Raw genomic sequence first — 15,751 nt, forward strand, 5'->3', positions numbered from 1 at the left:
AAACAGATGTGTGTTGAATGTCTACTATGTGCCAAGCGCTGGAGGTACACAGCCCCTATCCCCAGGGACTACTCCCACAGTCTTATAGGAAATGCTGATTTATTTTTAAATTAATTAATTAATAGAAAATATAAACATGAGAAGTGTTTACAAGGTATGGAAGGATTAACTTCATCTGAATGGAGCTGAGTAACCTAAGTTGTCATTAAGTTTGGTCGGGAAAGGATTCCCAGGTGACCTGGAATTTGGAGGATGATAGGAACTGATCCAGTGGACAGGGGAAAGTAAACGTATGAGTCTCCTAAATGGTCTTTTAGTTAGAGAAGGATTGGAGGGTGTATTTTGGTGTTTATAAGACTAACAGATTCTTTTCAAAATCAGGATATGTGTCCTTGGCTCACTGAATTCTTTGGTTCTTTTATTACAGAGTAGAGCTTCAGCTTAGCTGGCACTTAGATCTCTCAAGCTTTTAAAAACTCCACCCTCTTTTAAAAACTGACCTTGTTGGGGTGCCTGGGTGGCTCATTTGGTTGAGCGGTCAACTTCAGCTCAGGTCATGATCTCCTGGCTTGTGAGTTTGAGCCCTGCATCGGCTTCTGTGCTGACAGCTCAGATTCTGTGTCTCCCTCTCCCCCTCTGTCCCTCCTCCACTCACTCACTCTCTCTCTCTCTGTCTCTCTCTGTCTCTCTCAAAGATAAATCAACATTTAAAAACTTTTTAAATAAAAGAGTAAATAAAAACTGTTTTACACTCATTCAGGGTCCAGGCAAATTATTTTGCACTATGTCTCGTGCATTCCATGTTTTTACTGTTCATCCACACTGACAGCCTGTGTGTTTTTAATCAAAAGCCACTTTCCCTTTGCCCCAAAAACATTTGCTCTCACAGAGTAGTTGGGTTCTATAGACTGTATTCATCAGAAATGTGACAACACTATTTAAAAAATAAATACATAGAAGACTGGTATGGCAGTTTAAGATTTGAATTTCAAAGAGAAATACTGGGGATATTTGAATATAAAAGCTAGAAACCTATTCTCTCTCCTTTGCTCCTCCTACTCCCTTCATTTTTCTTTAGTTGAATGTTAAGAAAATTTTCTTACTGTCTGAAAGCAGTTGATAAGGATGACACTTAAAATATCTTTAATGAGAAATGAATGTTCTTGATGAAATGTCTTGAGAATTTCCTGTTTCATGTCTAAAAGGAAGAAGAAGAATTTTCAGTTCTTTCCAGCTGCCTGGGACTTCTGCCAACGTTTTACCAAACAGAACATCCATTCATCAGTGCCTCCTGTCTGGATTGGCCAGTTCCAGCATTTGATATTATATCTCAGTGGTGTTTTGAGATAAATTCATTTACTGAAAGACATGCGGAACAAGGAAAGGTATGTAAAAACAATAATGAATAATTAAAAATTTCAGGTCATCTGTTCTTGGCAGCATTTGTTAAAAAACTGATGTTGAAAAAATGGTTTTGCATATATAATGAGTATAAAAGCAGAAATATTTCAGTGAACAAACCTAAGTTATTAATATATTACTTTTAGTTTGTTTTAGGTCATCAAATTTTTATTGAATGCATTAAATTATGATAGTACTAGACTTGGAAGATATAAAGCAATTTTAAGATAGGCAAGGAACTTGTAAGCTTACTGGAAAGAGAACTGTCACCAAAAAGTCAAAGGTCTGGACTAGCAGATTTAAAAGGCCTTGTTTTAACTTTACAATTTGCCTATGCTGCCAGCTTGGCTGGTAAAAAAATTTTGTTTTGGAGATGAGGTAATTGGAAAGATAGAGTGGGGGCAGTGGGAGGTGGCTGTGAATGCCATGGTTTGGTGCTCAGACTTTCTTCTATAGGTAGAACTACAGTTTTTGAGAACTGGAATTAGTGTATTAGGGAGGTAATTTGGGAGGTTTTTTTGGTAGGTAAATTGAAGGAGACAGGAATGTCAGGGATTGTTTAGGTGGTGAAGAAAATCTGGTCTTATAGTAGAAATTAGATAGTACAAAATCTGGCATAGTAGAAATTAGAATGTAACCAATGCAAGAGACATTTTAGAAAAAATATATAGGGCTTGATGACCAGATGTACTTGACTTTAAAACCTTGGAACTCAAATCATCGGAAGAGTAGTAGCTAGGAGACATAGATCTGATAGAAATGTGGTCTTGCTTAAAACACCATTGATGCTGCCCCATTGGCCAGAGGAAGATAGGAAGTCTTTGCATGACATTCAAGAATTTTCACCATCTTGCTTGCCTTTCTAACCTCATTCTATATCACTCCCCTGCTACCACCTTGCTCAGACCACAGAAGAATGTTTCTTAAGTGTGCTGTATATTTTTAAACATCTGTGTTATTGCTTATTGCTGTTGCTCTTATCTAAAGCAGTTTTCCTACCCTTCTCATGTTGAATTAATCACCCATTAAGGTTTTGCTAAGATACACATACCTCTTCTATAAAGCTTTTTCTGATAACCCATCTTCCTCTTCAGTTCTAATCCCCTCTCTCTGTTGTGCTGTATGACAGTACTTTTACCATGGTCACTAACAGTTGCCATATTTATCACTTATGTTTGTTTAATATGTCTGAATGGGGGCTCCAAAAGCAAAAATTGTTCCTTATTTATCCTTGAATTCCTAGCTCTTAGAAAGTACCTGATACAGACTAGTCACCTAATAAATAATTTGTGGAACAGTTAACTTGTAGGATGATATCATTGGTAGAAATAGAACTGATGAAAGAAGGGCTATGTTTCAGGGAAAATGAGAATTTTAACATCAAGGGACAGAAAATGAGTATTTTAGAGGGAGGTGTCAGACTAGACTTAATTTTTAAAACACTGGGTGAATAGTAAAGGCAAGGTAAGCATAAATAAAAAATATCTCTGCTTTTGTTCATTTTGTTTTTTGTTGAAATCCTCAAGGAGATAATATGCTCTTTTTTTTAAAAGGGAAGAGAATTTCAAGACATTGAACCTTGTATATTATGTGTAAAAATTTTGTCCTATGTAGTAATTTATTTATAGATTATAGCTAGAATCTGAAGTTACATATCGATGTCTCAAAACCTATAAGGAATGACTAGGGGTAAGAGATGGGTATAATTGTAGAACCAGGACAGGAGAAAGTGATAAGTGTACTTAAAATTTTGTGTCTTCATAGGAGTCATGAGTTAAGCAATAGATAAAAATTCACTCATTTGCATAATAGCAAGCTTACATGTTGGATATATGATTATTGGTATGGATATTGATGGATAATAAGAATTTATCATCTAGGGCCACCTGGGTGGCTCAGTCAGTTAGGCATCCAGCTCTTGATCTCAGCTCAGGTTTTGATTTCAGGGTCATGAGTTTGAGCCCTGTGTTGGGCTCCATGCTGGGCATGGAGCCTACTTAAAAAAAAAAAAAAAAAAAAAAAAAGCATCATTTAAAAATAATTAATCTTTTTTGTAAAATTGAGTGATAATGATTTGTTTTAGAGCCAGAATAGTAGTCATTTATTTATTTCTACTTAAATTGAATTTTTACCAGTTATTTGAATGTACTTATATCTGACCTGCATCCCTGTGCTTGTTCCTATCCATTCTGTTCTGTCTCTAATCCTTAACCCTGACCCAGATCAACCAGATTTTCTTTACCTGGAATTTTAAGTTTGAACAAGATAAACAGTGATTGGAGCGGAATAGTCTAACAAAACTACCCTTGAAAGATAGCCTGAATTACTACTTCTAATTTTTTTATACCAGCTAAGATTCTTTGGTTATAGGCAGACAGTTTGATTGCAACAGTTTTGGGACATGGCAGGTGGGGGTGAGGGGTGGGGGGGTGGAAGATCTCTAACTTCGAAACATACTGCTGCTAATTGTATAGCAATATTTCAGTTCCTCCTGATAGTCAAGGTCAGTCTCTCCAGATAATGCTTTAAGCCATTTCTTTCTTCTTTTAGTAATGTGGGGAACCTAAAATGGCCAGATGACATTTAGTTTCTAATTTGGTAGAAATATTATTATATCCTCTGATGGAGGATAGTACACAGCTTCCTTAGGATGGTCCTAAAATCACACAGGAATTCAGAATAGCAGGGAAACAGAAATAAAAAACTGAATTCTTAGGTGTGATCATGAGAGACGCCAAAACCACTTTGCACTCCCTGGTTTCCAGATTGGTGCATTTCATCTGTGAGAAAATGATCACCCATATATACTGATTGCTGGTTTAGGCTGTATACCTCATTCTGTAGGAGCGTTTACCCCATTTGATAGTTATTTTCTTCCAGCTGGTGCCATCTAAAAATTGATCAGCAAAGTAAGTTCATCATTTGAAGATCAGCAGTTTTTTCAGATTTTTGAATATATGTTAGAATCAGTTAATTCCATAGACATCTACCTATTGGCCTTATATCTCTGTTTGAAGAGAATTCTTTAAGACCATGTGGTGTGAGCTACTGGGTAATTTACAACCTAATCTAGATAAGTATCAAGTTCAGTGAGGACAAATGGCTATTCCTTCCACTGATGGAAGAGTGTAATATAATCAACCCATTACAAAATATGCAATCTTTGCAGTGTGGGACTGGACACTGAATACAGGCAAGTATCATATTGTAAGCCCATATGTTGTCCTTATTCTTGCCTCCATGGCTACTTTATCCATGAACTTATTGATAAGTGCCAAGCTGGCTGCTTAAGTACTGCTTTGATTTAGATGGATTATGGCTGTAGGTAATGTGAAGTGATCACCATATGAATTGCCTGCCTTCTATACAGTTTCTTGAGATAATAGATTCATACTACATTTTATCTATTTTAAGTGTTAATGGAGAGGCATCTAGAAAAAAATTAGTGCTATTACCAGTATTTTTGTACAACTGCGAATAACGAATAAAGTATAGTATGCAGGGAAATTTAATTTGGCAGGTTTTTTCATACTTAGAGCAGAAAATTTTTGAAAAGAGTTGTAAGCCCCAGCACTTATGGATACAAAAGGCCTTAGCAGCTTGTGGTGTGAGTAGATTTTACATCTTCTAAGAAGGAGATTCTAGATTATACAGTATCAAGGTAGAAATAATAAGTTACAACTATGACCTTACCTTTAAAAAAAAAAAAAAAGCCAATAAATTGTTTATCTGAGAAAGATCAAAACTTGGGTTTTAAAAATGTTTAACTTTTTAAAATGTTGCATTAAGCCTATTTAAAAACAAGTACATCGGGGCGCCTGGGTGGCTCAGTCGGTTAAGCGTCCGACTTCGGCCCAGGTCATGATCTCGCGGTCCGTGAGTTCAAGCCCCGCATCGGGCTCTGTGCTGACAGCTCAGAGCCTGGAGCCTGTTTCAGATTCTGTGTCTCCCTCTCTCTGACCCTCCCCCGTTCATGCTTTGTCTCTCTCTGTCTCAAAAATAAATAAACGTTGGGGCGCCTGGGTGGCGCAGTCGGTTAAGCGTCCAACTTCAGCCAGGTCACGATCTCGCGGTCCGTGAGTTCGAGCCCTGCGTCAGGCTCTGGGCTGATGGCTCAGAGCCTGGAGCCTGTTTCCGATTCTGTGTCTCCCTCTCTCTCTGCCCCTCCCCCGTTCATGCCATGTCTCTCTCTGTCCCAAAAATAAATAAACGTTGAAAAAAATAAATAAATAAATAAATAAATGTTAAAAAAATAAAAAATAAAAAAAATAAAAACAAGTACATCTAGATATATTTTCCATGCTTTCTCAGTTATGTTGAATATTTTTCTTGTAAAGTATTAATAGGTTTCAATGTGCTTAATCTAAAAACTGACATCATATTGTAATTGGAAACTACATATGAAAGTAGAGATTGGTAATTGTTGAAGCACTGTTTTAGTCATTTGTAAAATGAAAATGAGAAGAGTTTTAACAAAGAAGATATACCACATGCATACCGAGGCTTTTTCTTTAATAAAAAAAAAAAAAGCCTTTAAGTCAGAAAGAAAAATACCATATGATTTCACTCATATGTGGAAATTGAGAAACAAAACAGATGAACATAGGGGAAGAGGAAAAAGAAGAGAGAGAGAGGGAAGCAAACAATGAGAGACCCTTAACTATAGAGAACAAACTGAGGCTTGATGGAGAGAAGTGGGTGGGGGACGGGCTAAATGGGTGATGGGTATTAAGAAGGGCACTTGTTGTGATGATCACTGTATTTTATATGTAAGTGATGAATCACTAAATTCTCCTGAAACCAATATTACCCTATATATTAACTAATTAGAATTTAAGTAAAAACTTGAGACAAAAAACAAAACAAGCCTTTAAAAAATAAGTACAGTATTTTGAAAAAAAAAAATTTTTGTTAGTGACTTAAATACAAAGGACTAATGAATATTTTTGGATCTTTTAGGCCTTGCTTATCCAAGAGTCAAGATGGAAATTACCACACCTGCTCCAGTTGCCTGAGAATTATAACACCATTTTTCAGTACTACCACAGAAAGACCTGTAGTGTGTGCACCAAAGTTCCTAAAGATCCTGCTGTTTGCCTTGTTTGTGGTACTTTTGTATGCCTGAAAGGACTTTGCTGCAAGCAACAGAGTTACTGTGAATGTGTATTGGTAAGTAATAGTAAATAATATACAATTTATGAAAACTAAAATCTGTCACATGGAAATGTGGTATATGTGGTGAAGCCAACTCTTCATATTTAACTACTCTTTGAATTAAATGCTCAGTACGCAAGGATTTCATTTTTGTTCTTTTGTTTGTTCTTTTTAATCTGATAGAAAGGTTAAAAAAAATTCAAGTGAGTAATACTTTTCTTAAGTACAATTCCAGTTCCTCTCCCTACTCCCATTGCCCTTTAATGGCTCATGCTCTTAAATGATGGACAATGAAACAACAGTTCTGCCTGCTGTTGTGGATGCTAGCCTCAGAGTTAGATTTAAGTTGGCTCTTATTTGCTTTCCCATATAATCCTTACCCAAATTCCTCCTAATGTATTATTAATCAAGTGTTAAGAATGAAATTATAAATTTAACTTAGATGAAATCTTATTAAAAATTTAAGTAGGGGCACCTGGTGGCTTAGTAGATTATGCATCTGACTTCAGTTCAGGTCATGATGTCACCATTCGTGAGCCCTGCCTCGGGCTCCTGTGCTGACAGTGCAGAACCTGCTTGGGATTCTCTCTCCCTTTCTCTCTGACCCTCCCCTGTATGCTCGCTCTCTCTCTCTCTCTCTCTCTCTCTCTCTCTCAAAATGGATCAGTGAACTTTTAAAAAAATTAAGAAATATTTCAGTATTATTTAGAAGATTAAGGCATTCTTTATTTTCTTATAAGGTCCATTTGATCATGAGGATCATTAATATATTTTTAATTTTTTAGCATTCTCAGAACTGTGGTGCTGGAACAGGGATTTTCCTTTTAATCAATGCATCGGTGATTATCATCATTCGAGGCCACCGCTTCTGCCTGTGGGGTTCTGTGTATTTGGATGCTCACGGAGAAGAAGATCGGGATCTTAGGTTAGATGCACATGGGTATATTTAAATGTTTTATTGAGGTTTGATCAGTAAGAACAATGTACCATTCCTGGCTTTGTAATTGTAATAACAAATATGTTCTCTATCAAGAAATTCTGACAGTCATTACTTTAGAGCTATTTCTAGTTTTTGAGATACTTTCCACATCCATACGCTCAGGAAATAGGAAGTAAACCAGATTACTATATGAGATTTTTAACATAAAGAATCTATTTTTTAATAATGTGTGTGAAATCTTCACTGTATTGTATTACTTTTAATGCCTTTTTTTCCCTTTTTATTCTAGGCGAGGCAAGCCTCTCTACATTTGTAAAGAAAGATACAAAGTTCTTGAGCAGCAGTGGATTTCTCATACTTTTGATCACATCAACAAAAGATGGGGTCCACATTACAATGGGCTGTGATTCACCACCTCAGCATTGCATTATATCATTTTCATTAAGAATTTATCAACAATAAGCTTTACCTTAGTTTTGGGGATTAACGCTTTTGCTGAGAGAGAAAAAGAAAACATATATTATGAAGCCTTTCCAAAATTAGGTGCTTGGTAATGACATTAATGGTATAATAAACTTTTTTTTAAGTATCTGGAGAACATAACAAATAAGTTAAATCATTCTTTAATGGTCCTTTTTTTTTTTAAGTCCACAATTAATAATAAGCACAACTTGTTGACAAAATCATTTAAAAATGATTCTCCCAGCAATGCATATCAGCTATTCATTGATACTTAGAGTGGGTGTGATTTATTTAAAGTTTTACTGCTTCTTTATATCTGTGTGTTTTAATTTGCATCTGCTAAACACAGTGCATCTTTTCCCTCTGCCATTCTTGTGTTGATTTGAGATTTTTGCTGTATGTAACTAGAAAAAAAAATGTAAAACATGATTTATGTGAAATACTGTATAGTAAAAGTTGGTCTAATAGTAGGACTTTAAAATTTTTTCTTATTGTGAGGAATCTGTTAAAAGTTTAAGGCTTTGCTGAAAACTTAATTCATTCTCAGGAATTTCATAAATATTCTCCCCAGGTAAATAATTGAAATAGTTGTAAAATAAGTAGATAGCTGCTGTTAATATAATACAGTACATTTTGGGGGACATATGTGTGGTTGGGGGAGGGAGTCGTTAAAAATCAAAATTTGCCATTTCAGTTGGATGAACTACTTGAGGTATTAACAAATAGATTTTGGTGTAAAATCGAAAGTTTTAAGAGCATACACATGGCAGATTTTGATTTTGTGCATGCCCCCCTTTTATTACCAACCAAGTTTTTGTTTAAATGATTGAATTGGAAATGCTCAGACTTACCCACAAATGAAGCTTAGTTTTGGAACTTCCCTATCATCTCGAGAGGTTCATCTATATTGTATTTGTGCAGCGTAATCACTGCTATTTCTGCTTGGTTTCCCAAAAGGAAAAGAAGAGGCTCAGTGGTGATGACCCTCATGAATGAGCCGCATCTGCATTCTTCTTAGAAGCTGCTGCGAAAAGCAATTTATGTTTGTCGGGGTTTTAATCAGTAAGAATGGGAATGATTGAGCTAAAACCCACTCTATAAATAGAGAAGGAAGATTACAGAAAAGCATGTTATATATTGCTAACAAGATTTTTCTTCCAAATTATTTAGTAATTTGATGACTATTTAATATATAGTGCTATCAAGCAGTTCCTGGTACTTCGAACTTCCATGGCTTGTTATATAAAATTACATTTTTACATGTAAAAAACTAAAAAGCATCTAATGATAAAATACAAAAATAAAGTCAGATCTATGTTCTAAAAATTATCAAATGACATGACATTACAGAATGTGAAAATGGACATTAAACGATGGTCTTGCATTAAAATAGAGCAGAACAGTACATGTTCAAATGTGTTCAAAATGTCAAAAAATGACCTATAGCTCTACAATAAAATACATGGAAATAGCTTGCTATTTTTATATACATTTCCAAAATATTAAGATAACTTTCTGAAAGATGAGACTGATTCTGTTTAACTAAATAGTTGTCCTTTCCAACACATTGCTACTTTTTTAAATACTGTATCATAAGTTCAGCCTGTCATATTTTTTGCATCGGTCATTATGAATACCAGACCATTTGTAAGTGTGGTTGAAGAGCAAAATGCTAATTTAAATCTCTAGTAAATACTGTTACAGGATTCATGAACTTGAATAATTCTACAGTTTGAAACTCTGATGCTATATATACATGGTATAATGTATTCCGACTTTGATTACTACATATTTAAAATGGAATGTTTTATGGTTGTGCATATGGATGTGAAGTGAAAATATTAGCCTTAACATTAAAATTTGGGTATTTGATAGTGTTTATTTTGATATTGGTGAATTAGTCACCAGTAAATTTTTAAAAAGCACTTGGTTGAAAATTGTACTTGAATTACATACATGCATGCTGCTAAACTAGAACTTTAATTTTTTCCCCCATAACTTTTATAAGTCCCATTTATAAACCCACTTTTAAAAATAACAGGTCCAAGCTAGAGTGATGTGTGTATATTATTCAAAAAAAAAAAATGTACTGGTGTGATATCTTGTATGAATGATCATTTAAATACAGTACATTACTGTAGAGGCTAAATCAATCTTTATAATTAAGCAGAGATTACAAAACTAGGAATAATCAACATTGTAAGATATGTTAATAAAAACCTACTGTCATTTGGTTTGTGAAAGGTCCTTAAAATGTTTAATTCTTACATGTTTTTCTTTTTTTCAAAGGTATTGACAATAATATATATAAGTGAGCATAGTGGAAAAGATCAAAGCATAACATAACTAATAGTTGCTTTAAGGTAGGGTTAAATATAAAGGGTTTGCTTTCCCTTAATACCTTTTGTTTACATAGGTAGTTCCTGTTTCTTCTGTCCTTGTCTTAAAATGAATACAAAGCTCTTGGTATAAGTGTGTGTGTTTTTGGAAGTAGGAGAGAAGGAAGTGGATATGCAGATCTGAGGAACACTATGTGGTCCTTGCTGCTTTCTGAAAATTCCAGCTACACTTCAGAAATCTGAAGTGCTTAATGAGAGTGTTTATTTTGAGTGATCTGTGGTTGTGCTGGAATTGACGGTGTTCACCCCTACCCCTCCCACCCTGCAGTTTACCAGGCAGTTATCAACTAGGAATCCATTTGTATTCACACATCTTTTTTTCTGTTTTATGTATTTGGATATTTACTGATTTGATTTCTGTGACTTGGAAAAGATGCTGATTTGAAAACACTTGAAGACTTAGAGGTGACAGCAGCATAAGAGGATATACAACACAAGAGTCTATCCCATCTCTGGAATTGTAATGGCTGACTCTCAAGTTCCTGTTGTTGGCTTATCTTTAAGGGCATGTTGAACAACAACAAAACACATCACAACAGGGTTTTAAGCTCTAGAATCAAACCACTGAGATGAGATACATTTACTGGGGGTTATGTATGACATGTGATGGTTGGTGGGAGAGCAGAAGACTTGTGACTGTCTCAGTCCCATTTATAGCACATCGTTCTTTTCCTTTATGATCTGGCTGGATGAGCTGGAGTGGGCAGAAGGATGGCAACAGGATCACTTCTTAAGTTGTGACCCTTCAAGCTCCCTTGATAATGAGGCATATGAAATACAGAAGAGCTATTATCTTCCATTCTGCTGTGCCATAATCAAGTAGCAGTGGAGTGAATGTGACTCCAGTTGAGGCAACACAATGAAAAGGCATAATGGGACCTTATGTAGAGTTACCATGTAAAATGTGGCAATGCCAAGCTTGATGCGGCAGAGCCCAAAAGCAAGCCAGAGAAGTAGGGTCAAGAGCACAGATAAAGGCTTCAGGTTAAGAGGAAGGAAAAGAGACAAAGGGAAAGGGAAGAAAGTCTGGAGCAAACTAAGAGGATTCATATCTGCTTCCCTCTTAAGTTGTGACAGAGGAGCAGGATCATCTGTTGACAGTGAGCAGGCCTAGTGTATCTGGGGCTTGATTAAGTGGTAAGTGATTCATACATATGCTAGGAGAGAATAGGCTAGAAATAAGGAGAAGCACCACAGAAGTCATATTGAGAGCCCAATAGGGTTAGAGGCCATAACATTTTAATGGACCCAATTAGAAAGGTTCTATGACTTTATAGAGCTCCTGAGATCAGCAGTCCAGGACCTTAAAGGTAGAAGTTAGACTGGGAATTAGGTGGGTGCAGTATCAGATGGTAAGAGAATTAGGAGTGCTGGTTGGAATGAGTGTGGGGCCCATGCTAAGTAAATTGAGGGGTATAGGATTGGAATTCATGATAAGATTTAATGAGCAGATTTAATGCAAGTTTTCAAAGTTTTCATTTGGAATCAGGACAAATTACTGTTGAAACATTTGAATCCATTCAGTAAATATTTATTGAGCTCCTCTTATGTGACAGGCAGTGATGAATACTGGAAATACAAGGGAAAAGAAGCCAGATAACCCCTTTTCTCATATAGCTTTCTGTGTGATTAATGCTACAAATGCTGTGTGTTGGGGGTGGGGAGGCTGGCAGGGAGGAAAGTGGAGTATAAGGTACTATTGTAGGGACCTCTAAACCAGACTTGGGAGTATGAAGAGGCTTCCAGGGGATACAGATGTCTGTGATGATCCCAAATACTGTGTAGGAGATACCTGGGTGAAAGTGGAGGTGGGGGGGAGTAGTGTTTCAGTCAGTTGAAGGGGATGCCATTGGCAAGGATCCAAGGTTGAAAGAGAACTTATACTTACAGACCTGAAAGGGAATCGTTGTGACTCGAACATAGGTACTTCTGAGAGATGAAAAAATCTAAATTACAAACTGTTTTTATAAGCCTTCTAAGAGATTTAGACTTTTTTCAGAGAGCATGGGAAGCCATTTTTGGGCTTCAGACAGTAGAGTGACATAATCAGATTTGTATCTTAGAAAAATCAGTCTGGCTGCACTGTGGAGAGAGATCCAGAGTGGGAAGACCTGTTAGATACCCATTCAAAGAGCGAAGACATGATGGTTGGCTCAGCTAGGTAAGCTGTGGTAGAGACAGAAGTGGATAGTATCAGAAGAGACTTGACAGAATTCAGTAAAGTAAGGGAGAGCAAGGGATATTTATTAAGTGGCTACTATGTGCCAGATACTGAGCTAAATGCTGGGGATACCACACTGAACAAGGCAGAAGGGGTGTTTGCTTACTATCTAGTGGAAAACAATACTAAGTATGTAATTACAAGTAAATAGATGTTATCAGCACATTAGGCAGAAGGCTGTGGGAATCAGTGGACTCGTGTATCTTGGGGAGTTCACAGGAGACCACATGGAGGAAGTGATGTTTAAGCCGAGACCAAAAAAAGACAAAAAAAAAAAAAAAGGATAGATATCATTGTAAGACTTTAGGGCAGATTGTGATATTAAAAAAGAGCACTATGGCCTTAGTTTAGAGCAGAGGTCAGCAAACATTTTGTATAAAGGGCCAGATGGTTTCTGTCTCAACTATTCAATTCTGCCATTGCAATGCAAACAGCATCCATTGACATGCATAAGTGAATGGGCATAGCTGTGTTCCAACAAAACTTCACTTATAAAAACAGGGTGCCAGCCACAGTTTGCCAAGATTAGTTCTGGTAGAGGTAGAAGCCAAAGTATAGCTTCTGGAGGTGAGAAAGCAGAAAAGTGACAATGAAGTAGAGGAGAAGAACGCAATTTTCTGACTCTCCCTAGAATGGCCAGGTCATACTCCTGTCTGCAGGACATCTGACCATGTCTGCATCAAAACCTACTTTCAGTTAGTTTTTGCTTGTATTCAGATGGGATGGTTTACCATCTGAATCTAGGGCTTGAAGTCAGCAGACCTGGGTTTGAATGACCTCACTGCACCTCATTATATTAGTTAGGAATGTGCCCTGTTTTTAAACAAAAAACCTGACTAAAACAATGGCTTGAAGAAGTAAGGGGTTTACTAGTTTCAAGGAAAAGGAAGTCAAAGTAGGCAGACCAGTAAGGGGAAGCTGCACAAAGAAATAATTATGGATCTAGACCCCTACCTTTTTCCTTTTCTACATTGTTAGATTACAGCTTTCATCCTCATGGCTACAAAACAGCTGTCAGTCTCCAGGCTGCTGTAAAAACAAAACCAAGATGGCTGCTAACTTTGTTTTCTAGACAGGAAAAAAGGTCAAAGTCTTCTTCCTAAGGCTTTGTCCAGTGTTCAGCAAGAGAAGCCCTTTCCCAGCACACTTTTACATAACATCTCATTAGTACTATCAGATGGCTGCTATTAAATGCAAAGAAATCTGGGAAGGTAAGTGTTTTAGCTTTTGGGCCTCTATGCTAGAGGAATACAGGGAGGAAAAAAGGGGTTGTGAATGACTTTTAGATCGTGAATTCAATGCCTCCCACACTTGGGTTTCTCATTTGGACAATAGAAACAATAGCTAATATGATTAAAAAACATAGACTCTTCTGGCTTCTCTTAAGTTCAGATTGAATTATTCAGACTACATTAGTTATCAATTGCTGTATAACAAATTACCATAAAATTAATGCAGTGAAACAATATTCATTACTTCATAGATTCTGTGGTTTAGGAATCCAAGAGTAGCTTAGCTGGGTGTTTCTGCCTCAGAGTCCCTTACAAGATTAAGGCATCAGCCAGGGCAGCTTGCCCGGGGCTGGAGGATCTGCTTCCAGACTCGCTCCTGTGGCTGTTGACTAGAGACTTAAGTTTCTTGACATGTGGAACTCTCCCCATGGCTGATAACAGCACAGCAGCCGACTTTCTCTAGAACAAGTGATCCAAAAGAAGGAGAAGGAGAGACTGAGAACATAAAAAAGCCCAAGATGAAAGCCTCAGTGTCTTACAACCTAATCTTGGAAGTGGCATATGATCACTTCTGCCACATATACCAACTCTGGTACAATGTGGGAGGGATTTATGTAAGGGTGTTTAAGTATCAGGAGGTGGAGATTATTAGGGGCCCATCTTACTGAAGAAAACTTTAAAAGCCAAATGAGTGGACAGAAGTTGAAGAAGCAACAGTATGTGTGCAGTCTCAAAGTAGGCCTCCCAAGATGTTTATTAACCACAGAAGGTAGGATAGTAACTTTATAGTAGAGAATGGTAGACTCCACTTTAATGCAGTAATTAAAGTTACTATCACCAGGAATAAAGCTTATTGACTTGATGAACCCCTTAATATGATTTACTGAGAAATATATATTATTTCTGTAATAAACTTGCAAAAAGTACGTAACTTTAATCATGTGAAAGCATCAGACAAACCGAACTAAAGGACATTCTAAAAAATAACTTAGCAGTACTCTTCAAAGTGTCAAGGTAAAAGACAAGGAAAGACTGAAGAATTGTTACAGACTATAAGGGCCAAAGAAGGAATAACTAACTGTAATATGTGGGATTTTGGACAAGATCTTGACACTAAAAACACGTTAATGAGAAAACTGGTGAAATTCAAATTGGATCTGGAGTTTAGTTAATAGTAAGTTAATACTAATTTCTGATTTTCATAATTTTTCTATAGTTATATGAGTTGTTAACATTAAAGGAAACAGGAATATATAGGAAATCTGCACTATTCATGTAACTTCTGGAAGTCTAAAATTTGTTCAAAATGTAAAGTTTTTAAAAAGACATAGACTAAGAGAACTTTCCTCAAATAAAAGAAGCCTCAAGTTCATATTGAAAGAGCCCACAGAGTACCAGAAAAATTGACCCTTAATCAAATCCAAGACACACCCTAGAATAACACTAGTAGACTATACAGATAGAAGTTCTCAGGCCCTACAGACACAAAAAGAAAATACCTGAGAAAGACAAGGTAAGTATGCTGTGTCAGACTTCACATGCAACATGTAAAGCAAGGCAACATGCAAAGCAGAACTTTCAAAAACCCCAAGAAAGAAAGTCACCCAATCATTTTCTTTAAGGTCAGGCTGTCCTTTCAAGTACCAACACTGTAGAGAAACCATTATAAGCACTCAAATGTGAGTGTTTCTGAGCACATCTAAAAGATTGGCTTCATCCAACCGCAAGTTGGGAAAACTTCGGCAGAAGAACTGATGGAGTGAAGGTAGCAATTCCAGCTCTAGAAAGTCTTGGTTATAGATTGCTAATGCTTTCCAGTGACTAGCAGAAAGAAAGAACTTCCTCTCTGGAAGATACCATCCAAATTCTAAAGTTATTTCTAGAAATATTTCAAATAAAGGAACATGATGAGATGATACACATAAACCAGAATCAATAGAAA

The 15,751-nt window shown here is 36.5% G+C and overlaps 1 protein-coding gene across 4 annotated transcripts in view; it reads left to right on the forward strand.

The window, feature by feature from the left end:
* Positions 1-10,200, forward strand: part of UBR3 (ubiquitin protein ligase E3 component n-recognin 3) — a 241,425-nt gene extending 231,225 nt beyond the window's left edge. For all 4 annotated transcript variants that reach the window (XM_045480143.1, XM_045480144.1, XM_045480145.1 and 1 more), the window contains 4 exons: positions 1,206-1,385; positions 6,361-6,570; positions 7,341-7,480; positions 7,785-10,200. In XM_045480143.1, the coding sequence (XP_045336099.1) occupies positions 1,206-1,385; positions 6,361-6,570; positions 7,341-7,480; positions 7,785-7,902 (648 nt within the window). In that variant the 3' untranslated portion in view covers positions 7,903-10,200. The remainder of the gene's footprint in view (positions 1-1,205; positions 1,386-6,360; positions 6,571-7,340; positions 7,481-7,784) is intronic.
* Positions 10,201-15,751: the final 5,551 nt, after the last annotated feature.

Source organism: Leopardus geoffroyi, chromosome C1 (genome assembly GCF_018350155.1).
Source record: "Leopardus geoffroyi isolate Oge1 chromosome C1, O.geoffroyi_Oge1_pat1.0, whole genome shotgun sequence".
Lineage (NCBI taxonomy): Eukaryota > Metazoa > Chordata > Mammalia > Carnivora > Felidae > Leopardus > Leopardus geoffroyi.